This window comes from Aristolochia californica, unplaced genomic scaffold (assembly GCF_029961685.1).
Source record: "Aristolochia californica isolate CCGP_79_NKW_82.1479 unplaced genomic scaffold, dmAriCali1.0.hap1 SCAF_11, whole genome shotgun sequence".
Lineage (NCBI taxonomy): Eukaryota > Viridiplantae > Streptophyta > Magnoliopsida > Piperales > Aristolochiaceae > Aristolochia > Aristolochia californica.
In genome coordinates this window covers 940,857-964,312 of record NW_027181782.1, presented here as the reverse complement: position 1 = coordinate 964,312, position 23,456 = coordinate 940,857, and the positions used below count along the sequence as shown (strand labels likewise).

The 23,456-nt window shown below is 36.5% G+C and overlaps 2 protein-coding genes across 5 annotated transcripts; one reads left to right on the top strand and one right to left on the bottom strand.

The window, feature by feature from the left end:
- Window positions 1-665: 665 nt before the first annotated feature.
- Window positions 666-14,228, top strand: LOC137943962 (histone-lysine N-methyltransferase ASHR1). Of its 4 annotated transcripts, none has more exons than XM_068789417.1 (16): window positions 666-910; window positions 996-1,130; window positions 1,467-1,553; window positions 1,898-1,969; window positions 3,336-3,459; window positions 4,024-4,142; window positions 4,432-4,824; window positions 5,616-5,750; window positions 6,530-6,637; window positions 7,050-7,205; window positions 7,290-7,481; window positions 8,660-8,826; window positions 10,727-10,841; window positions 11,091-11,171; window positions 11,780-12,036; window positions 13,869-14,228. In XM_068789417.1, the coding sequence occupies exons 1-16, from the start codon at window positions 782-784 to the stop codon at window positions 13,885-13,887; spliced, it is 2,289 nt and encodes a 762-aa protein (XP_068645518.1). In that variant the 5' UTR covers window positions 666-781; the 3' UTR covers window positions 13,888-14,228. The 4 variants fall into 4 exon arrangements, with proteins under 4 accessions (XP_068645518.1, XP_068645515.1, XP_068645517.1 ...); XM_068789414.1 differs by having other exon boundaries at window positions 3,249-3,459; window positions 4,432-4,818; XM_068789416.1 differs by having other exon boundaries at window positions 3,249-3,459; window positions 11,789-12,036.
- A 307-nt stretch (window positions 14,229-14,535) lies between these two features.
- Window positions 14,536-19,965, bottom strand: LOC137943964 (probable LRR receptor-like serine/threonine-protein kinase At1g63430). The gene is made up of 13 exons (XM_068789418.1): window positions 19,694-19,965; window positions 18,862-19,003; window positions 18,682-18,753; window positions 18,442-18,585; window positions 18,200-18,352; window positions 17,987-18,103; window positions 17,849-17,916; window positions 16,990-17,241; window positions 16,645-16,853; window positions 15,856-15,988; window positions 15,610-15,767; window positions 15,091-15,300; window positions 14,536-14,979 (listed from the first exon to the last, which is right to left on the bottom strand). Exons 1-13 carry the CDS (start codon window positions 19,776-19,778, stop codon window positions 14,734-14,736), a joined length of 1,989 nt encoding a protein of 662 aa, XP_068645519.1. The 5' UTR covers window positions 19,779-19,965; the 3' UTR covers window positions 14,536-14,733.
- Window positions 19,966-23,456: the final 3,491 nt, after the last annotated feature.

Sequence of the window (23,456 nt, the reverse complement as noted above, 5' to 3'; positions counted from 1 at the left end):
ATATTAAACACTAGAGGTTTTTGTATAAAAAAACACAAATATCCTTGTATATTAATATCCCCCCGACTTTATATTATATGAGCCATATTCTCAACAATCTCCACCTTGGCGAATATTCACCCCTTAAGAAAGAAAACATAACTTAAGACTCCACCTGGAACAATAGGTTGGGGGCTGTCTCTCATCTAGCAACAGAAGACATTTATCAAATCCTCTATCGTTCTCTTCCCCTTGGGAAACTCCACCAACTCCCATGTTTGATCTTTATGCAGAGACTGAGCCATAAGCTCAACCTACTTACCAAATTAGCAAAGCATGGTATTTTTCTAGTGATACAAAGAAATGGTATTTAGTAATTGTACATTTGATACAAAGACATGGTAACAATGTTACAATAATTGTTTGTTAGTTATGAATTACAAGATCATATTTATAAATACAAAATCTAACAATTTTAGAAAATGTGATGTCTAAGAAGCGATTTTAGAAAGTTATAAATTTAATATAAAATATTTAAAAATAATTAAAGGTTGACCACCTAGGCAATGGGTCCCTTCCCATCACTTCACACCCAACATGGGTGAGACCCTTATGGGGATAGAGAGGAAGGGTTCGACGCAATGACATGCTCGTTTTTCTTCTCTTGTCTGCGCGGGAAAGTCTAGAGTTGCATCATCCATCGTCCTTCAGCCCCTGTCTTGCTCATTTGCTTTCTGTACGATTCAGCAGCACGAGTGTAAACTTTTTTTTTTTTTTTATCCTTGTCCATCCGAAGAATCTCATGGAAGAGCTTAAATCCCTGATTCCAAACGAGCTCAGAGAATTGATTTACGAGAGCACACCGGCTAGTGTTATCTCGTCGTGTTCTTCGCTTATTGAGTTTTTTCGCCCTTTGCCCCAGTTTCAGAGGGTGATGAATTTCTGCCTTTTTTTTCGTTTGTTCTGTATTTCTACCATTTTCTGTTTAACGTTTTTCTCCTGCTCGTCTTTGATAGGTTGTTAGGGAATTGTCAGACCCGGAAATGGCTCTTTGCAGGAAGAACACGGCGTCTGCTTTGGATTTTAAGAGAAAAGGAAATGAGTGCTTTTCGAGCGGAGATTTTGCCAGGGCTGTAAGCTTTTACTCGCAGGTGAGAGAGTTCTTTCTTTTATATACATGAAGTGTTTGAACTTGTTTCGCTTTTTTTCTGTTCGCTTTTTGCTTGTCACCTCTTCTGGTAGTGAAACCATTGGTAAATTGTTCGAAGAGGTTTTGGAATATCAAGTTTGAGCGAACGGATTTTTCCAGCTGCAGGTTTTGTGCTGAGGCTTTTATTAGTTTTTACAGTGGCTACCTAGCTGCTGGGTGCTGTTCCAAATCAATGTTGCTCACTCAAGTGGAGTCTTTGGTTCAATATACTTTTTATTTAGTGTGGTACTTTGCTTGACTTAAAGTGCCTCTAATTCCTTTTTTGCTTGGCAAACAGGCATTGCGATTTGCACCAATGAAGACTGATGATATAGACAAGAAAATGGTATCAACTGTTTATGTGAACCGAGCTACTTCCATGCATGTGAGTCAGTTTCCATCGGTATATTCTGTCTTTTGTTATATTCTAGTAAAATAATAGCAGACTCTTGTTTAAAAAATATATATGATAGTACTGTTTCAAAATATTAAAACCAATACTACATTTCACTCCAAAGAAGCAAAGTTTTGAATTCACGAACAAAAAAGAGATCTAACAGAGTGTTTCAAGTCTTCACCTTCCCTCTTTCATGTGTATCTGAACCTATGGTTATTTCATGTCACTCTCATGCCAAGTACTTCTTAATGCCTCTTATACCGACATATGAAACTGTGGTGGATTCTTTCCACTCTCAGTAGCTTCAACTATTCACTTGTTGCTCTGATCAGAAAATGGAGCTTCTAGAGGAGTGTATCAGAGACTGCAACCGAGCAATAGCTCTTGCACCTTGTTATTCAAAGGTAAAAATATTTCTGATCCTCACTCTTTTTTGTGGCCTTTTTATCATCTGTCAAATGTTTTCTCTACTTCTTTTTTTTTTTAAATAAGATGTGTAAATGTTTTCTGTACTTCTTCTACTTGCTTTGTTGACTGCTGTTATAAAGATGACAGAAAAAAATTATATCTTAATGGACTTTATCCTATTATTCATTTATCTGCATCATTAATAAAACTGTGGGAAAGATGCACAAGGATATATGTGTGTCCACTTTTAGGATCGTGAGTAACTGTAACATTGAGTGAGGGTCTTCATGTGTTTCTTCCAATTCCGCTAAATCGATTCAATACATGTACAAAATGCTTTTATACTTATATATTTAGCCTATTACCTGTGTGTAAATGAGTAATAACATAAAGAGATATAAAGTTAAGCCATTGAAAATCCCATTCTTCTCATTTCTAAAAAAATAAAAAATCCCATTCTTCTGTTTCTTCTCGAGGCCTGAGTTTCTTCTTGAAGCATCATAGCTAGATGGATCGAATAGATGTACGATATTTTCCTGTAGCATCCACTGCTAATGCGTGGAAGAGGTTCAGCTTTCTATGTGGATAGAGGCAACACCTTTTGCATCTTTTAAAGGATTAATATAGGTGCTGGGTCCTGAGGACAAGGATGGCTAAAGATCAAAATCTAAATGCGCCAAGGTAGTACAACCAACAAACATGTTTTAATACTATTATTTCAGACCAGCCAAGAATGCTAAGACCTTCCTTTTCTCATCTGCTTTCTTTGGATGCGCACACAATTTGTCATTAGGGCTGCAACAAAGGGCTTGACACATCTAATCAAATTGGTCCCAGATTTGTTCCAGTTTAGAGTGATAGGCTTGAATAGACAGATTGAGGTCTTTTCTTACATCTGTTAGGGAGGAGTGAAAAAAAAAACATTTCCATATTTCTGTAATCAGGAATTTGGATATACAGTGGTCTTTACCTGTATTTGTTCTGTTTCATAAGCAATGGTCAATGAGTTATTTTTCCAAATCCATAGAAATCTAAGGATTTTTGTTCTATTTCTATTTGCGAAAGAACATATAAAGTGGCAAGCCAGGTAATTGTGTAACTTGCCGGCCCTACCCACTTCCAACTTGCATTACTCTTACATATAGCTTTTCTACTTGCCATCTTTCGATGTTTTTCCATATTGTCATCTTTCATGGATGTGCATAACCTGGCTTCTGGATTATCTCCAGTGGCTTTAAATTTTGACATGCATTGCAGTCAACATTCTGTTAACAGGCATGGTATAGAAGAGGTCAGGCCAATGCATCTCTGGGAAACTATGATGATGCCATACATAATTTGAATGTTGCTTTGATTATGGAGACATCCTCCTCTGGAGAGAGCCGAATTAAAGGTGAAATTGCTTCAATGTTAAACCATCGACGTAGCGGAATTGAGAGAAGTAGCCCCAATAGTAAAGGCTTCAAGAAGGATGTAGGACCATGTGGTATCTCTCTTTCTCACTGTCTGTTGCTGTATTTGATATCTCTTTCTTGATGAATAGCTAAATAGTGCAGCCAAGTCTTGGGACTCTAATTTTTCCCCTGGACCTTCTGCTCTTTTATTCTCCTTTAATTTGAGGGGTAACTAGAAGATGATTTATGTCATTATCTTATTATTTTCTCTTGGAGACCCCATTGAGCTCTTATGGAGCTTGATTACAATATCTTTTATAATGTTACTGCAGTGGGAACCTCATTTAGTTTCTTGCCAGTTTGAAGTGGCTCTTCTTAATATCCTCCCCATATTTTATGTCAATGATAAGTGAGTGTGTTTGTGTATGTGTGTGGTGTGTGTAGGTGTGTGTCTGTGTACTATAAATTTTTAGATGCCCTTTGTTCTGTCTAGTATCTGGTTTATGAGGTTGTAGTGAGAAGCTTTTCTTTATTGGTTTCTTTTTTATTTATAATTTTTTTTATATGAAAAGGTAGGGCTGGAGTGAAAATTAGTGGTCATGGTGTAGCTTGAATTTTTTCTGGATTTTTGAAATAACATAGGTCATATATGACAGTTGAGGAGAACAAAATCAGCCTGAAATGCATTACAACACCAGAAAAAGGGAGGGGTATGATTTCATCAGATGACATTCCTCCATCTTCATTAATTCATTCTGAGAAACCTTATGCTGCGGTATGGATTCATAATCCCTCTCTTGCTTGTTGTTTTTCTTTTTTTTTTCAAATCATATATGTCATCTTTTGCATATAGGAGGCCCCACTTCTGTTATTCGACTCTCTTTGCAGAAATATTGGTTCATGTACATTATCACTTCTGGACTTTGTAACATGTTCAGCTGAGACTTAGGTCTAGGACTTCAAAAGCACTGGTTCCTAAACTAAATGGACATTGCACATCATGAATCATCTGATATTTCAGCATTATGGTGAATTTGAATGTTTCTTACTTGGGTGGCTTGTAGGTTATACTGAAGCAATGTCGAGAAACACACTGCCATTTTTGCTTTGTTGAACTTTCGACCGATATTGTTCCCTGTTCTTCCTGTACAATATCATTGTACTGTTCCGGGTATTGCCAAGAACAAGCTGGAGGAAGTCAGTCTGTTGACAATCATATTGAAGTTACTGAGAATGAGAAGTTACCTGTGAATGTTCAGAAATATATGCATGAAATAATTTTTCAGAGTAATGAAAATGTTGAGGGATCCGCTGAACACATGCACGAATGTGGTGGTGCAAATTGGCCTGTTGTTTTGCCACCTGAAATTATTTTGGCAGGTCGAGTTTTGGTGAAGTTCATGGAGACAAAGAGGTGTTCAGTAGAGGGATTTGAGCCTGAGGAAAGCTTGGTGATGGTCTCTTTCTCTACCTATCCATTTATCTATCTACCTACCTATCTTTGTTATGCTTTTTTCTTTTGACAAAGAATGTGTTATTTATATTCATGAAAAAATATTTATGTCCAAATGAAGACTCCAAGTTTATTATTACTTCAGAAAAGAAAGTACTTCGATCTATTCTAGTGAGGACAAGCCTAATGCTCTGCATAATTCCATTAGACTAGCAACCAAGAGTTGCGATACATTTGTACTTTTATGCAATTTACCTAAGTTTGAATGATATGAGGTATATTTTTGCTAACAAAGTAATTTCTTACTTGAGTTGGTGAAGGATTTCAAATAAATTCACGATTTTTATTATCTTTAAAATCAATGTCCTAAAGTATGGATACTTGTACCCTTTAAGATATCCTTGTTACCCTGTGAGAGAAACATCAAAAAGATCCCTGAAATCTGAATGATCAACTTTAAATCCTAATTCTCTTATAGAAACTGCAGTAACTATGTCCTCTTTCGAAATTCTTGGGCCTGAAGCTTTGGCAAAAGGCCTATAGAAAGGTTATACTGGTGGCCTCTTTTTTCATGTTTAAGGGAATCAGGCAAACCAAAATCACAATTAATTATGGTCAAAGAAATTTTTAGTTGGACATGCATCTTCTGTCATTGCATGCATATATACTGTAATTTGGTGATTCTGTATTTGTGTACTTTGTATGAAGAATTTAGATCATGGCTATTTGTTCATCATTTGTTTATCTTCCCAATTATGAAGAAGGTTATCCTGATTGAGTCATTTTCTGGTGTAGGATCTTTTGCACAATTATGCCTTAATGCCTGGTGAAAGAAAATTGGAGGTGCACATCTATTCAGTTGTACTCTCTTACTGTCTTGAGCACTCCTGTGGCCCAAGATATCCTTTCTGTGGGGCATCTGCTTCAAAGGTATGCTCAAATATTCGTTTTAATATTAGCTGTTGCTTAAAGGTTGCTCATGTAACACTACGAACGGAGAGAGACTCTCTGAAGGTTCACCTTTTCATTTTCCTCTTATAGGTCCAAGTAGTTGGATTTTGATGTTACTGTGCCAAGTTTCTTGATTCTAACATGATATATTTATAAAAAAAATGATATATTTAAAGCTACTTTATTTACTGAAATTTAGTTCATATTCACAGAATTATTTGCCATAACCCCCTCCTATTGTGTTTAATTTCAGTTTATACCTGTAATTTCCCTGATTAGTAGAAGTTGTAGATAGCAGAGAGGAACTTGAGAAGATGAAGCGGGACAGCCTCCAGTCCCTTTCATTCTTCTCTGGATCTCCCTCATGCTTGCTCCCTCCTTTCACTTGTCTCTCTTCATCTTTTCTTCTTTTTCTTTGTTATGAAACACTAACAACCTTTTTTCTCTCTGCTTACTTCTTTATCTCTGGTTTCTTTCCCCTTTAATGAAGCTTTAACCAGTTCAAATAGAAACTAAGGGCTACAGTTACATGATGCACCAGAAAGACAATATTAACAATATATGAATAGAAGTAGCCAGTACACAAAGAAATTAAATGTGAGCTACATTTTCTTGAGCTGCCATGGAGCAAGATCTGGTGATCAGGGAAATGCAATGCTGTACACTTCTAAGATGTAAAAGTTAGTTATTTCTGCAGTGATATTAATGTAAAAAAAAATAAAATCTGATGTATTTGTATTTTTGAATCTTTCATGCAGTTGATTATACTCATATCTCAAATAAAGATAAACTCAATGGCAGTTATCCGCACGAAGTCATGTGATGCATATGCAGCAAAAGGGGCATCAACTACTAATATTGAACAGGTTCATGTTTGGCTGATTTTAACATTTATTATTAAAGTGTTTACAAAATTTGTCTGGCTGCCTTCCATTTATTTCTGAAGTGCAGTTAGGACTAGTAAAAAGCTTAATGTGCCTGAAATTGGGAAGATAATGGTATTAGATTGTGGACATAAAGGTGTATGAGATGGTCCTAATTGGGTCCTTTTTCTGGAAGAAGTTGATATGGTTCGAATAAAATGATAAATCTAAGAGTGATCTCATAAATATTACAGTTTATAATCAATCTAAATCTGAATATTCGATAAGATTCAACTTGTGGGGTTTAATTTTTCCTTTTTTACTAGTTTAAACATGTACGTTAATATCTGGGCCTTTGGTTCCGAGTCGAACAGGCATTGGGTTCATCTTGATACTACATTTTTTTGTTTGACAGGTCAGGGTAGGCCAAGCTATCTATTTGATGGGTAGTTTGTTCAACCATTCTTGCAAGCCAAACATTCATTCTTATTTCCTTTCACGTACACTTTTTATCCGTTCGATAGAATTTGTTCAAGCTGGATCTTCCCTGGAGCTGTCATATGGTCCACAGGTATGTGTAGGCCTCGTTTTTGGACTTGAGTCTTTTGAAGCTTACCTCATAGATTGATCTTATTTATATTTGTGTGCTATACAGGTTGGGCAGTGGAATCGTGAGGAGAGGCAACAACTACTACAAGAACAATACTCATTCAAATGTAACTGTAGTGCTTGTTCAGAGCTAAATCTTTCTGACCTTATTATACATGCTTTCAGATGTGTCAAACCAAACTGCTATGGTGCTGTCTTAGTGGATAATTCCTTGAAAGATATGAAGTTTCCTCGATCAGTAAGTGAAGCTCCTTCCATTCTTTTTTTCCTTAATTGCTGTGTTTGAGTTTTGTATGGTTGCTTTCAGTCTATGGTGCTCAAATTTCACAATTGTACTCTTGAAAATATAAACGTTTCAGTAGTTGATTATCACGATAATTTATTTTAGTGGCGCCAACTGGAATATTGGTGGGTCTAATATGTGGAGGGCCATTTATTCAATATCAATCAGATGCTCCTTTCCAAAAAAAAGAACATTAATTAAAAGTAAGCTGGTCTTTTCCAAGGTGAATAAGCAAAATGGAGGGAAGTACTAGATCTGGGGGAAAGCTAAACAGAGGAAAGAATCGGTGCCTAGATTCCTGTTCCGGTGATTACAAGCTTGTACATCCAAGCTAAATCTTTGATTACAGAACTAAAAAAAGTTTTTTTTGTTTGTTTTTGAAAGAGTAAAACAAGTTCAAAAGATTGTCTTGAAGATTTCATAGAAGCCAAGCTATTCCTCTTTCGTAGCAGTTCCTGTGCGCTGCCTAATTAACGACTGACTAAAATTCTGGTGGAGCTGTCTGTCCAGGTGGTTTTCTTGACATTGGGTGCAGAGTGTGTTGCTTTACTCAAACTTGTTTTTGGTGGACAACTTGTTGAGGTCATTTTTAAGTTGTTTATTTGTGCCACAGGACACCTAAAGCAAGACACTCCAATCGTTTTGAATCCTCTTTGTAATAGAACACAATTTTCTTATTTTCTTATTTTTATTTTTAGAAGTACATAATTCTTCTTCCCAGTGGAGTCATGTAACATTAATCTTCCTTAACCTCTGGTGATTCCATAAAATTGTGAAAACAAGCAATTTCCATTTTCTGAAAAAGAATTGTACACGACCTTTCATGGAGCACATGATTTCAAAGCTGGATGATGATTAAACTTACTGCAGACTATGATTCTCAAAATTGGATGTCTAATTTCTTTAGCTTCTGACTTTCCCACTGGTGCTTTTTTTGAAGAGTTAAATGTCATTTTATCCTTCAACTGAGAAATGCAATATAATTTATTTTCAACAGTAAACTGCCGACCACCTGCTTGAATCTTCTTCTATTGTAGTTTTTTTTTTTTAATGTGGTTTTTTAACCTCAAAACTGACATTCCTTTGATTTATTTTTCTTCTATGTAATAAACAATTTGAAATTTACGTCCAAGGTTCCCAAGCATGAAAGAGAGGTCATGAATCAGGTCGCTCGAATCTTATTGGAACAAACTACTGGCTTATGTGGAGCCGATCCTGGATTTTGTCTGACTTGTGGTTCTAGCTGCAATTTAGAATTTTCACGCTCAGCAACCAAGAAAGCTAGAAGTAATCTGAAATGGTACTTTCCTTTGTCTTTGAGCTTCAGCCTTATCAGCATCTCATTCTTATCTGTTTGGATGCTAGTAACATTCAAAAGGATATCTGTTTCTCTTTGATACTTGTTCTTTGTTATGAGACTCATCACTAATAGTAACTCCACTGGAGCAGATCCAGGATAGAGATTTAGTAAGGGCATTGTTCCTTCTGAACCTGAAGTTGGTCATGTTAATTCTCTGGTCTAGTGTCATTATCAAACGAAGTTATAGGGCCCGCTGGTTATAATTCATAGATCATTGAATGGATGAGTCATTTTACACAGTTTAGCATTAGCAAATACACACAGTTCAATCATCTCTACACTGCAGTTCTTAGAATGCATTCAAAGGGTGTGGCTGCCTTTTCCTTCTCAATGCATCATTTGTTTCTCAATCTGTCCCTTACGAGGGTTGGTTGAATCTCAATTTGATGATAGTTCTAGAGGTAGTTTGGGTCCGCAGGAAGAGGTAGCTTTGGGATTATTTAGGTATGGGTCTTTGTGTTTACTCTACCCCTTTCGGAGTGTGTGATTCTACAGAGGCCGAATATTGTGCTCTTTTCCTTGGTTTACAGTTCTACAAGCAATTTTTCATGCACTTATATTTGTGGAAGGAGATTCAGCTGAGGTTATCAGTTGGCTTATGTCTTTGGCAAAGCCTCCATGACGGCTTCTTCATTTTATGATGGCATTTATTCTATTTGTTGGGGCATTTCATTTACTGGGAGTCATGTTGTAAGAAGTGCTAATAGTAGCTGATTCTTTAGCATGGTCTGGGGTTTCTTTACAATTTTAATTGTGAGCAATTCTTTCCCCTTGGATACAGGTTGAGCAATCATTAGGTGTGAATCTGCTATTTTTTCTTTTGTATATTCTTCCTTTTAATGAGTTTCTTCTTTTACTTAAAAAATAATTCACAGATCATCTGATTCTTTTGCTTATCGAATCCTAAGCTTATTTGTGCCAGGAGGTACATTCATTGTGTTTGCATTATGCTATTTTCTTTTTCTATGAGTTGTAAATGATTTCAGTAAGGGAAAAAGGAGAAAAAACTAAGCAGCTCCTCTACCGACAGAGAGAAAGAAGAGGAAAATTGCAAAGAAAGAGAAAAGCTACAAAATCGAGTAGTTTATAATAATGTCTCTCAAACAGTCCCCTCTCTAGAAGGGGGATCTGCTGGCTGATGGAAAGTGTTTGGAATCAGTTGGTTGTCACCTATCAATTCATTGAGATGCTAAATTCTGGTCGGTCTTGCATGGTACAGTCCACTGTAGTCAAGTGAAAGTATAATATTGACTTGTAGTTAGATATGGAGGCCCAAATCTGAGATCTACAGGTGGTTGTGAGTGATAAGTTTCCAATATAATACACTTGTCTGAATCCTGATCTTAGGACATCTATCTGTCTCTTACTGTGACATCTTATAGTTAAAGTCTCACCTGGTGTCTCTGGGTATCTAATGATGTTAGCACTCCCTTTCTTTCCTCCCCTATGAGTGGTAGGTTTTAATTGAAAGGAGAGTACGAGAGCAACAAAAAGCCCCTTGATGAAACAATGAGAAGTGAAAAGAGAAAATAGAGGAAAGAAAGTAAATGAAGAGGATAAACCCTCGGTAGAATTACATAAGAAGGGAAATACCCTCAAGGTCATGATATCAATCCTCAAAAAGGATAACAGCTGATCATGGTTGGTGCCTTCAATTCTGTTGTCGAGATTGCTTGAAATAGGCTTTACAGCCTTGATACCTATCCTTTCATTCATGACTGCACTTTATGATGCGGAGAAGTATTTTGTTCTTTTATGTCTTGGCTTGCTCTGTGTTTATTATGTAAAACCAATTTCTATGCCACATTCCTATGACACTAACTAAAAACTGTTTGAGCAGGTTCCAGGATGCTATAATTTCAAGGAAGATTTCAAGTACATTAGTTTCTGATGCTATGAAATCCCTTGATCTCTTGAGATCAGGAATGCACCCATACAGCAAGGATGTTGCTCAGGTTAGTTTGCTCTTTCTCTGGTTTGGAGCCAGAGAATAGAAATTCTACGTTCTTCTAGGATTACTAATAGATACTTTATGACACTAGCAGTGAGCAATGACATAATGCTTAGTTACACGTTATCCAAAATAAGGATAGTACCTAGAGAGATGAACATTGATTATGTTGTCAAAATGGCAGAAAAGTATGGAGAACATTCTATAAATAATTTTGTGATTGTTATCTATTTTAATAATTGGAAAATTGCAGGCTGAGGATAATCTTGCTGAGGCACTTTGCCTGAATGGAGAATTCCAAGCAGCAGTGTGCCACTGCCAAGCTTCAATTCAGGTGCAACTGACTGAATTATAAACTTTAAAACCATTTCTAATCAGATGGGCATAGCTTCACATATGTTACAGTCCTGTGGGCTCCATCCCCGCTCCTATGTGCCAGGTTGGGCCAAGTTGGTCCCCACAGGTCCCTAAGAACATATCAATTCATTGCGGGACCTCTTTGGGTGATTTTATCATTCATCATCTGATGCCATGGCATGGTTGTCCCTGGCTGGGATCTCTTTGGCATAGATATTCCGACCTTCTTGAAAATGATAGTCCTGGGGTAAGACGGTTGGCCCAGCATGGAACGTGAGGTTCTACTGTTGAACTTCAATTTGTGCCTTGGGTCATGTCAACAGTTTTGACTATTATGTTGGGTACCAGAAATTTTCCGTATTGGCCAATAGTGATTGTATTCTGTATCAGCTTATATGAAGAATACATAATACAGTGTGCAGATCTGAATCCGAAATGCATTTTTAAATTGTTATATTTTTGAATGGTGAATCTGATATGTATACCCCCCAGAGAGCCAATATTTACCAATTTGATGACCCATAGTTCATGCCACATGTTATTTCTTGAATTAAATTTGAAGTTTTGTTTTTAACTCTTTGGTAGACCTTGCAGATCCTTGAAAAGCTTTACCATGGGAATCATATTGTTCTTGGAAATGAAATTATGAAGCTTGCATCCATTCAACTATCTCTGAATGATTATAGCTCAGCTAAGAATAGCTTGGATCGGTTATATGCAATTCTTCAACTGCATTATGGATCCCACACTGTCAAAGTACTTCCATATGCTGAAAAACTCGGAAAAGAAGCTGAAATGACATGGTTTGTGTCACGAGACCTAAGATTGGATGACAAGCCAAGGTGTGCACAACATTTATCTTTGCCATTTGCATAGTAATTATTAATACATCTAGGGGAAAAAAATCATGTCAACTTGCATGCATCTATGAATTTCTTGTACCTGTCTTAATCAATGAGTGGATTGAAGATCTTATAGCCAATTTCAAAGGCATTACAAGAAATTAACTAGGACAAGGCTTTAATGATGATCATCATTAAAAAGATAAGCTTGCAGAGTTTTGTGCAAGCACCCCCCCCCCCTACAAAAAAAAAACGATGAAAAAGTGGATGCTGTTAAGAGGCTTCCAAAGAAGAGAAAGTGCAAAGACTTAATAGCAGTAAGAAAAGCAGATACATGAAAAAACGAAACAAATCAAAGTGGGTTAGCAGTGCTGACAACAACTTGTTGCAAGTCACGCAGTCCCTTGCCAATGCATTGGTTGTGTTATTGGCACTCCTAGGCTTTTTGGACCTAGTGATGTTTAAATTTTTAAAAATGTCTTCAATTTCTTTAAAAAATTTTAAAATAAAATGACATGGAGGGCATTTGCTCCTTTAAACCACCTAAGAGTTCTTAAATGACAAGTTCAGACTGGAATTGTATACCGTAGAGTTACAAACCTTGGAGTAGGACTCTCATGTTCGTCACTGTGGCATCATAGTATCCAAAGGAGACTTGGTAAACAAGAAAGACAATACCTAATGACTCTGTCCTCTCTACCCAGGCTAGCATTGCTCCATAAGCTGCCATGAAGTTTAGCTTTAATCAATCCACCATAGGAGGCAACCAAGCTACAAGATTAGGAATGCTATGGTCAACTGAGTTAATGATGTGCTTCTAACTTTTTTTTTTTTCTGAAATGCTTCCATCTTCTTATAAATGAGTTTGAGTTTGATTGACAGATACCCCCCCCCCCCCCCTCAAGACTTCTGCTTACTCTAAAAAAGTTTGTCGGTTCTTTTCTTGTTAGAGAATCCTGATTATGGCAAGAAAAGATAGCATCCAAATGTTTTTCCCAATTGCCCCCCAAGGTGTTAAAACTATTTAATTAAGGAAGCCAGAGAGGGAGGGGAAGCATAATTAACATCATTAAAGCTTGCAAGTTTGGTCCTCAAAAAGTAGCAGCACCTTTTGCTTTAAGTCCATAGCCATCAATAAAAGCATATTGAGAAGTGATAGTATATAACTCGGAGGAGTCTGTCTAGATCATAATGTCCTCTCCCGAACCTCTGTTGTCATTGCTCTCAAGGGCCGTTAGCACATTGAGAGCTGCAGAAGCTTCTCTATCTCAAAGATTATAATGATTAAAGCTTGTGACTTGCAATCTTCTTTTTTAAAAATTGACCTTCTGCTAAAGGAAACTTTGTTTTCTGGAAAGACCCATAAAGTTAAAAAAAAAGAAAAAAAAGAAAAAAAAAGTGAAACTCTTTTAACTTTAATTTATAGGTTGACATCGAAAAAGATTGTCCATATCCTTGAGGTTGCAGATGCTTGTCCTTTGACCTCCAAAGAAGGCTGTATTGACATCCAAAGTTCACTAAAATTTCTGACATTACCCGGAATTTGTTGTTGGATTCCTAACCACTTAATGTCTATGACATCCCAAATTTGCTGTCATGCATTTTACCATGAATAAATTAAACTTCATATTCAGACAGTGGAAATGCTGAATGTGGGAAGATAGACTTTAGCTGTCCTTAGTCTCCATGCCAGTGTATGTAGTCAATTTTCTTTCATATGTTTTCTGTTTCATGCTGCTCGAAACCAAAAATGCCTAGAATGATTATTAGAGACAACAAGCCCAAAATTTCCACCGTCAAGCTATCTGCTAATCAAGTTTTTATTTTAACAGAGGAAGTACAGTTCAGTGATCAGTTAGTTCACACCTAAGGAGATTTTTCGAGTGTAATAAAGCTTATTCACCTTGGTATGCAGTAAGTTGATGTACTTGAAGAATCCTTTAGCTGAGGTATTTTGTAAGAAGTGCTTATTGAAGTAGTACTAATTCAATAACCATTAAAATGATAAGTAGAGAAGATGCTTTCAGGATGTTCATTGTTTTGCCAGCTTAATGGGTTTCAATTACTAGTGTAAGCTCCAAAAAGAGGCTGAGATAAACGTGCCAGATGAACTTGAAATTAGAAAGAATATTTAAAGCTTTCACATGAAATTATGATTTTATTAGTGTCATCTGCAGTTTGTATAATATTACTGGTGCTTGTTACATATTTACACCGATGGCTTTATCGACCAACAGTCCCTACTCTTTCAGAATTTCTGCCCTTTCTTATTTTTTCTTTTATTATAATGGCTTCATACCTGGATCCCTCAAGCCTCATGAACCAGAAAACCTCTTAAGAGATCATAATTCATAGTCCTCTCAGTAGGAGGATTTTCTTTAGGCATCCAACTGCTCCCACCAACCACACTTTTCAGGCCTTTCAACCACTCCTTTAGTCTCTTTTCTATATTCTAAAAATACCACTTTGATGTAACAAAAATAAGTCAAACAAAAACTATTGATACAAATTTTTCTATTTCATGTTTCCTGATCAGCTAGCAAGTATACAGAGAGAAACGGGTCAGCCACGCATCGAACTCTACATTTTCTTCATTCCAGCATCTTCTAAAAATCATAGTGGAAAAAAATTAAGGGGAAAATAAAAATACATTTTGATCGTATACACTTCAGATTTACAGTATAGGCTTGTTGTAAACTATGACTGGATTGCTAACTCTGCCCAAGCTAAGGGGGATCCCTTCAAATCAGCAGCTGGTGAGATATCAATGCCATTTTCAAGTGAGGAGCAAACTGATTCCATGGATGGACGTTTGGTTGGGTCTGGTTCAACGCAGAGGCTAACCACCTCACAGATTACTCGAAGATCATCGTACCTGAAATATGTCAGTTCAGGATCGACCAGATACGATATCACTTCGGGCAAGTTGAGATATTCTCTTGCCTGCCAGAGAATAGCAGTAGACGGTCAATCAATAGAAGATCAATCAACTAACTCATACCGAACTGCAGGAAAAAGAACACAGTTAATATGATTGGAATCTGGACTTCTTACCCAATCCACCAAATAGCCCCTATCTTTGCAGTATGTAGGTCTGCCACTAACTATTTCTAGTAAAAGAACACCGAATGCAAATGTGTTGCCTTGAATATCCATATGACGTTTCTCAATCAAATCAGGTAAGCCACAGAAAGCATTTCCATTGCAGATTGAATCTGAGTTCTTTTTGGATAATATTGTTTTCCATCTCTCAAAATCAACCAGCTGCATGAATGGAAGCATTTTAAAAAAAAGCACACAAACTGAAAGTATAAAACCAAATTGTGACAATTCAAAAGTAAACATGTAATCAATAGACAGATTATATAATTGCCGAAGCACCCCATAATGTTCATCGAACTTTGGAAAAAGTAATGGTCCAAAATTTTCACCAGTGATCAAACCAAGAACTAAATGGCTCCAAAATTTCACACTAGCAGTAGTTCAAGATTTTCAAAACAGGTATTTAACTCATGCATGTGCCCTACAGCCATGTGTGTTAAAGTTTTTGTATATTGAAATCGAGTATCGCACCTTAGGCAAAAAGTCTTCGGTAAGATATACAGCATTGGAATTCAACTCAGATATTGTGAACGGTGGCTGAAGCTCAGTATGCAGATATTTTAGACCACGAGCAATACCCAGAGCAATTCTCATCCGTCGGATCCATGATAACTGACATCCCTCACCATCTGCAATCCAGTTTTAAAATCTATATTCAGTGATATTTAGTATTTATAAATATAAATGAATCAATGAAGAATGATTACAGTGACTTACAATGAAGATGTTCATAGAGGGTTCCATTTGATGCATACTCAAACACCAACATTCTTGAAAAAGGGTGGCTCTCTCTGCAATAGCCAAGTAACTTCCCTGTGTTCCCATGATTTAATCTTGCCAAATCTGCCACCTGAGAGTCACTAAAGAGTTTCAAACCTCTATTTTCCCTAAAGTATTTGGTTTCTTAGTGGATCTTCCCATCTTGAGATTATTTAGTCAGTGTACCAGTAGATAAAAAAAAAAAAAAAGCAGTTGATTGTCACAAAATGCTAAGCAAATTTGCGCCTAACTTTGAACTAAGGTACTGAGCCTTGTTTTGGGTGATTTTGATTCTTCCAAGTTCAGAGTCCTATTGAGCCACAGAAAGATTTACTAGAAAAAGAATAAAGACAGAATAAGTGAAATTTTGGTATCTCCGATTTCATATTGGGTATCACAACCGACGCATAACATATCACTGAGACATCTCAAGTATCTCCGATTTCATACTGGGTGAGATGCCTTGGAAATCCAAAACGCCCAGGCCAGCTCATTAGGCACCATCCATGTCCAAACTCTAAGAAGCTCACATCCAAAAGAAAAAAGAAAAAAAAAAGTTCCTCAAGCCCAATAAAAATTTATTTTCCAGTGCTAGTTAAAAATATAAAAAATCATAAACATTTCAAAAACTTTGACTTTAAAATTAGATCGGGTTGAAGCATCAAGCCACTGGTGGACCAGCTGAAATTTGAAGATCATTTGAAAGAAAATTTATCTGGACCACTTAAAACTTTGTAACAGTTATACCTCACGCTGAAAATAAAGCTCAAGATAACTTGTCCAGAACTCTTCTGAGATGCACAAAGAAATAACGGCAATTTCTGGCCCCCCATCCTTCATGGTTCCTTTGTACACTATACTGTCAGGCGATGTGCCAATAATATTACTGAAATCTTCACATGCCACTTCAAGCTCCTGACGGTTTATTCTTAGCACATCATTCAGCAACTCGGTATCTATTTAAAGAAATCGAAATAAATCAGAAAACAATAAGAAACATAATAAGAATTACAAACAACAAGAATAATAACATGGTGATAATGGAATATTCGGGAAGACGATAAACAACAATGATGAAAGAGCCAAACCCACCTATTGAAATTGTAACATGGTCCTTCATGCTTCCTGTTTTCTTCCATGGTATTATGTTTGAAGGCTTGGCTCTGCATCTTTTAATGGCTGCAAAAATTGCAAACAGCAGGAGGGACCCAACAATCACTCCAGTTGTTATTTCCAGGGCTAGAAGCCATGTAGGTTTTGAAGAACTATGGTGAGTTGTTTCATTCTCAAAACGCCTCTTCTCTGGTCTGGGGGCTTGATGCACTTTGGCTGTTGGTGTGTCACCTAGAATGGGAAAATGACAAACATGATATTAGTGAATCTTTCTATTGCAGGATCTAAAAAACCACTTTAATAATGAAACTCAGTTATGTTAAAGGATATCAAAAGCAAGTTGTTAGCAGAATTATTCATTAAAAGGTACTTATAGATCTTCTAATCAACTGCAGCTTAGTTTAGGTAATAGGCCTATCTATGATGAACTCCAGGTTGAAGTTTATGGACCATGAAATTATACCTGGCAAATTGTACCATAATATGGTACTAATTGAAATAAAAAGTTTCAACACAGTGCTTCCATAAAATAACCAAGTTTGCCTCAAAGATATTATTTAATTCATAATATAATCTAGTAAATAGTGTTTCATTTGATCCATCTTGATGGCACCTAATCATGTTTTGTACGGTAGTGCCCATGTTTTAATGTATCATATTGGGGGGGGATTATTGGATTTTGAAAGAGAGAGATAGAGAATGTAATGTCAAATTTCTGTTGTGAGGAAAAGTAACAACAAAGTTTCTTTCCTCTTTTCCCATTTTCATTATTTCCTTGGTCACTGACAAGAAGTGACATAATTTTTTTTGTCAGGGTTGGTTGGTCAGCAGAGCATACCACATTGTTCTGTAGTCCTTTGTAGCCTTGCATCTTTATCTTTGAAGCAGTTACCTTGAAAGTTTGATCTGCAGATAACAGTTTTGTGAGAAGCCGATAAAAAATGAATATAAGACATACATAAGAAGGAATACATACTTGGGAAGATACTTTAGGCAGGTAGGTATGCTTCCAGAAAAAAAGTTATATGAGAAATCAGCATTTTTTAGCTGAGGTGATTGGCAGAATCCGGTCACATTTTGGTTGGGGGTGTACCTGAAGAAGCAATTCAGTAATAAGGTATCTATGTGCAATACAGGGAATTTGATAATATAAAGCTGAAATTAAAAAAAAAAATGATTCAATCCTTACATTCCATGTTTGTTGGAAGTGAAGTTGACTGAATTATTATTGCCAGGTAGTGTCCCTTGTAGTTTATTCCTATCCAATCTGAGTTCTACAAGATTCCTCAAATAGCTGAGCTCAGGTGGGATGACCCCGGTAAGACCATTATATTGCAGGTATCTGTAAGTAAAAAAATTCACAAAGTATGAAGCTTTAGCTTGGAGTGGCAGGAATAAAATAAAATGAGTACCAGTCAAAGCATCCCATACATTTTCTCAACATTGGTCAAATATCTCAGCTCATGTGGAATGGGACCTGAGAGCCAATTCATGCTTAGATCCAATAATTCAAGGCTGTTAATCATACCGATTTTTTGAGGTATTGTACCCATCAAGGTATTATTGTGAAGAGCTCTGCAATTGAAAGGGGGATTCTTGTGTAAGGAAAAATAACCTCTCAAGTAGCATGGAAAAAATGATTGAAATGATATTAGCATGGATAAAACATACAGTTCTCGTAAGGAAGTCAAGTAGCTCAACTCTGGTGCAATAAATCCTTTTAAAGATGTACTTGAAAGGTTTCTGCAAAACCCAATCACATCTACAGATTCAATAGATAAACATGCACATACAACACACCCACAGATAAATTACAGAGAAACACAAATGATACAATTGGGAAATACTTACAGGGTTATGACATGATACCGATCCACTGAGCAAAAAATGCCTGTCCACTTGCAAGGATCTTGGCCATCCACTGAGTTCCAATTGGATAAAACTGAAAATGGGTCCTCATAAATAGCCTTCTTGAAGGCCATCAGGGCAGAAACTGAAAAATTCCGAAAGATCAACAAGTCACAAGGTGGTTTCTTATGACACTTGCTTCCCAGAAAGTTATGCAGCTAAAGAAATCAACTACCATATACACATTCTTAAAACCTCAACCGGATTACTTGCTGGTAAATCTCATAAAAACTCACTACAGAACTCTAAAAGTCAAACAGCATAATTCACAATCATGATCACCAGAACTACCATAGTTCGAATGGAATCCAATGAACGCATCAAGGAATGGACCAAAAAGTTTCTTCAAGGCCATAATAGCCAAGACTAAGAAAGTCAAAAGTTTTAAACAACAAAAAAAACAAAAACTTTCTTCACTAATAACGAACAAAGAGCCCAACCTAAATCAAAGTGAGATAGTGAAAACTAGGAGTCTTATCGGAAACCCAAACAGACAAACCAAAAAGCAGATACCGAACACTAAAAAATTCAGGATCCAAAAACTCTAGAAAACAAAGACGGACTGCAAAACCCAATTCATAGTTTTTTTCCCACACTAAACAACTAAAAATATGAATGCAGAAGTAAACGATTCACTAACAACAACAGCCAGCTAGAACACCTTTCCTACATTTCAAGATCCAATGCTACACGGAAAAGGAACAGGAAAACCCAGAGCAAAAAAACAGTGTACATCAAATCCTCCCAAAAACTGCAAGCAGAAAACGAAGATTACCTTCATTTGAAAGCAGAGAATTGGAAGTCACGAAGTGAGCAGCCAAACTGACAGCAAGAAGCTGCACAAACACCACAGGCTTCATCTCTCCTGCTTCAGTCTCACATAATCCTGAGACACATTAAAGCAGGCACCCACAAAGTAGCAAAGACAGGAGAAGAAGAAGAAGAAGAAGAAGAAACCGGAAATGGGTATGAAAGTAGCAAACGAAAAGTAAAAAAGAGAAACCGAGCTTGAAGGCAGTCAAAAAGGATAAAAGAAATAGGCAGGTTAAGAGCAGAAGTCCGGGATAACAAAAGAGAGAAAGGAAAGAGTAACGAGAATTCTCTTTATGGCTAGTGACCTCCAGAGAGATTGAAAAGGAGGAGAATTCCAAATTTTTTGATAATAGAGAGAGAGAGAGAGAGAGAGCACACAACTCCATCTCACCCGTCCATCCACCTGGTCCCACAAAACTCTCCCTTATACCCCTTGATCTCTAGACCCCACAAACATAATCAGAAACTACCAAGAAGGGTCTTCATTATTTCTTTTGATATTTAGTGTTCCAGAACCAAATATCTGACATAATGATCAGTCATTTATTATGTCCTAAATTAAATAAAATAAATTTTACTTGGGCCCAGAAATTCGTACGATCTCAGCCGTTGATGTGGGTACCCACAAAGAGGAAGGGTACTCAATAGGGTCATTTATGGAATAAAAAAATGTGACAGCATCCGTGTGTGTAAAGAATTGAGATAGCTGATACTTGAAGCATCAATAATGTTTTTCTGTCCTTTGTAATCTTCAGCCATGACCGAGCATTCAAGTCAGTCCACTAACGTGGGGTGTGATATCATGGAGTTACCAAACCCTCTCTTGATGTATTTAATAAGAGTATAGATTATAAAAAGATGACATTTTTGCCCTTAGATGGGTATAAATGTCCAAAAATCATCAAGATGCGACCTCAAAATGTACATGTCATGAAATTTTTTCTCCCTTTTGGGTTATACAATAATGTATATATCAAGTTTTTTACTATAGAAAACGGTTTTTGTTACGTAATGGTATAAGACTTAGTCTCGATCAGTATCGATCGATATACCACGGATCGGTTTTTTTAGGCTATAGTATATATCACCACATATACCGATTGATATACCACGGATCGGTTTTTTTAGGCTATAGTATATATCACCACATATACGACATATTTTTATCGATTAAAGAGGCCAATTTTATATTATGTCCTAAAAAAGAGTAGTATGATACTTATGTCAATATTTATACAATACCGATTTGAATACGGGAAAATTTACAAGAATCTCTATACAAAAGGTGACTTAAATATAATTCTTCAAATGGACCTTCTACAAATGAATAAGCTTGGGCAATTAGGAACCTTCATAGCCAAGGATTAATGAAGGCTCCATTTGTCTTTCTTGTTCTTTTTCCTCAAAAGGAACCAAATAACATGTGGGGCATCAATCAGTTGATGTTGGAACAAAAAAACAATGGGTCTCCACATGGGTACAACTCATCTTTGGATAATGATACCAGAACTTAGTAACTCGGCCGAGTCAGTTGAGATAATCGGTCGTTTCCACTCGACCGAGTCTTCACTGAGTGGCCATTTTTGGTCCAGGTGGGGAGAGTATGTCTTCCAATTTAGATACAAGATAGCAGTATCTGATTTTTTCTTCTTCTAATGTGGACAGAGAAATCAAAAAGATGAAAGACTGGTCTTGAGGTTTCTTAATGGGAAAGAGAAAGGTTTCAAATAAAGGAGAGACAAGGTGGAGTCTTATGACCAATTTGTTGGATTAAACAAAGGGTAAGATATGGGTTACAGCTTTTAAAAGACAAGCAAATGAAGCTTCTTCCTCCTTTCACTTGCCAAATCAAATGCCACACCATGTGCTTCCTTAAAGCAATGGCTGACCATTGAGAGCTGCATTTGATATTAAATGGTCCCAACAGTGGCTTGTACTTTTTCTTATGAAACTATTTGAGTCTAAGAAAGAGAGAGGGAGAGAGAAAGCAGATAATCTGTTCCTTTCACTCTACAATAAATCCAGTCCAAATCAATTAAAACCCTTGTCATTTTCATTTATGAAGATGACTGTAAATTTCAAATAAAGAGCACTAAAGGGTCAACAAGATTATTTTTTTTAAACTTCAAATAAAGAGCACTAAAGGGTCAACAAGATTATTTTTTTGATATGTATTAGAAATGGGTTTTGAGTCACTTCCCTCCAAGATCAATTTATTTAGGCTAAATCAAGAAATACTCACAGGTATATTATCAATCGATACGGATACGGCCAAAATGGAATAGTATCTTCCTCTAATCCGGTACATATACATGTCGGTTATACCGTAAACCATGTTTTATTGCTATATCTTGTCTAATTGTTAAGGCTAAAGGAGAATTACTAATGGGTTAATTAGCCATGAATTATCTGAAAAAGAAGCTCAGAGTTGTGAAAGGCAGCTCAGACAAGGCTGACAACAGGGTGAGGCTGAGAGAGAGAGAGAGAGAGAGAGAGATTTGTCAGACCATGTAAACTGTTGCATACACAAGGATTTAAATATGGAAGGGGGATCAAAGAGCTAACATTTATTTTATGAAGTTGTAAATAAAAATAGTGCAACAACCGACCATCTTCATGCATGGCCTGCATTTTATATGCATGCATGACTGCGACGATCAGCAAAGCTGAGAATTGCCTCTGGAGTTTGAAAAACCTTATGAATATCATCAGATCATTATGGAGAGAGCCTTCAAAGTATTATAAAATGGAGCAATTAAAGCAGGTCTTGGTTGCAAAGGTATATGTTTCTTGTTGAAGCAGGAACGTTCTGTACTGTCCAGGAAGGTTTCAGTTGGCAGTGAAGCCAAGCACATCGTCTGGAGATTTGGCACAAGGGATCTCCACCCCATAACCAGGACTAATCTAGGTTTTCTAGCTTAGAGCATAGAATTCTTTCTGTGGTTTTTGAGGATGCCAAATTCCCATTTTTGCTCTTAGCTTCTTGGGTGTTCAATAGAAAGCAGCTTGAGAAATTTGTTAACTGGGACTTGGGAATTAGATATCAAAAAGTTGAATGTTCAAGGGATAAGAAAGCTTTGGGTCATTGCAAAGTATTGGATTTGTTCAATCAGGAAAATAGTAATGAAGTTGGGTTTCAGCCTTTGGTTTTTCGCTCATGTTCTAATGGCTGTTGGTTTTGCCGCGTAAATTAATTCGGTAGCTACAGTTTTTGGCGAAGGTCACAGGCTTTTTGTTTAGGGAATTTTATTGTATTACTTGTGTTTTTAAAATAATAATACAAATAACCAACTTTTTCAACTTAATATCACAACTGCCCAACTTTGACCATTAACCGCATGTGTGTACAAGCAAAGGTGACACATAAATTTTGACCGCTTACACGGTGCCACTTCATTACACCAATTCAGCATTGGAAGAGTCTAATGACATGTCACCTGCCATATCATCAGGAGTCGCATCATTTTCCATATAGGTTGCAACATCATCGAATGCCATGTACACCCTCCACTTCATTTTACCTTTTTTCTCCCATTTTCTTTTCATGATTCATTTAGGTTATTTTTTAATTAAAAAACATTTTAAAAACATTAGTTTATGGTTTTAAAAAAATCTTATGCATTTCATTTCATTATCTTAACTTTAATATAATACAAAATATAAAATTTAATTATTAGTTATTTTTAAAATATTTAAAATATAATTAATATATTATTTTACTTAAT

What these genes read in the sequence shown, in the direction of transcription:
- LOC137943962 (XM_068789413.1), top strand. Translation starts at nt 782, where the DNA reads ATGGAAGAGCTTAAATCCCTGATTCCAAACGAGCTCAGAGAATTGATT. An exon ending in CTTTGCCCCAGTTTCAGAGG is followed by an intron (nt 911 to 995) that starts GTGATGAATTTC and finishes CGTCTTTGATAG; the next exon opens with GTTGTTAGGGAATTGTCAGA. An exon ending in CTGTAAGCTTTTACTCGCAG is followed by an intron (nt 1,131 to 1,466) that starts GTGAGAGAGTTC and finishes CTTGGCAAACAG; the next exon opens with GCATTGCGATTTGCACCAAT.
- LOC137943964 (XM_068789418.1), bottom strand. Translation starts at nt 19,778, where the DNA reads ATGAAGCCTGTGGTGTTTGTGCAGCTTCTTGCTGTCAGTTTGGCTGCT. An exon ending in CGGTATCATGTCATAACCCT is followed by an intron (nt 18,754 to 18,861) that starts GTAAGTATTTCC and finishes TGGGTTTTGCAG; the next exon opens with AAACCTTTCAAGTACATCTT. An exon ending in TGCCTAAAGTATCTTCCCAA is followed by an intron (nt 17,917 to 17,986) that starts GTATGTATTCCT and finishes TGTTATCTGCAG; the next exon opens with ATCAAACTTTCAAGGTAACT.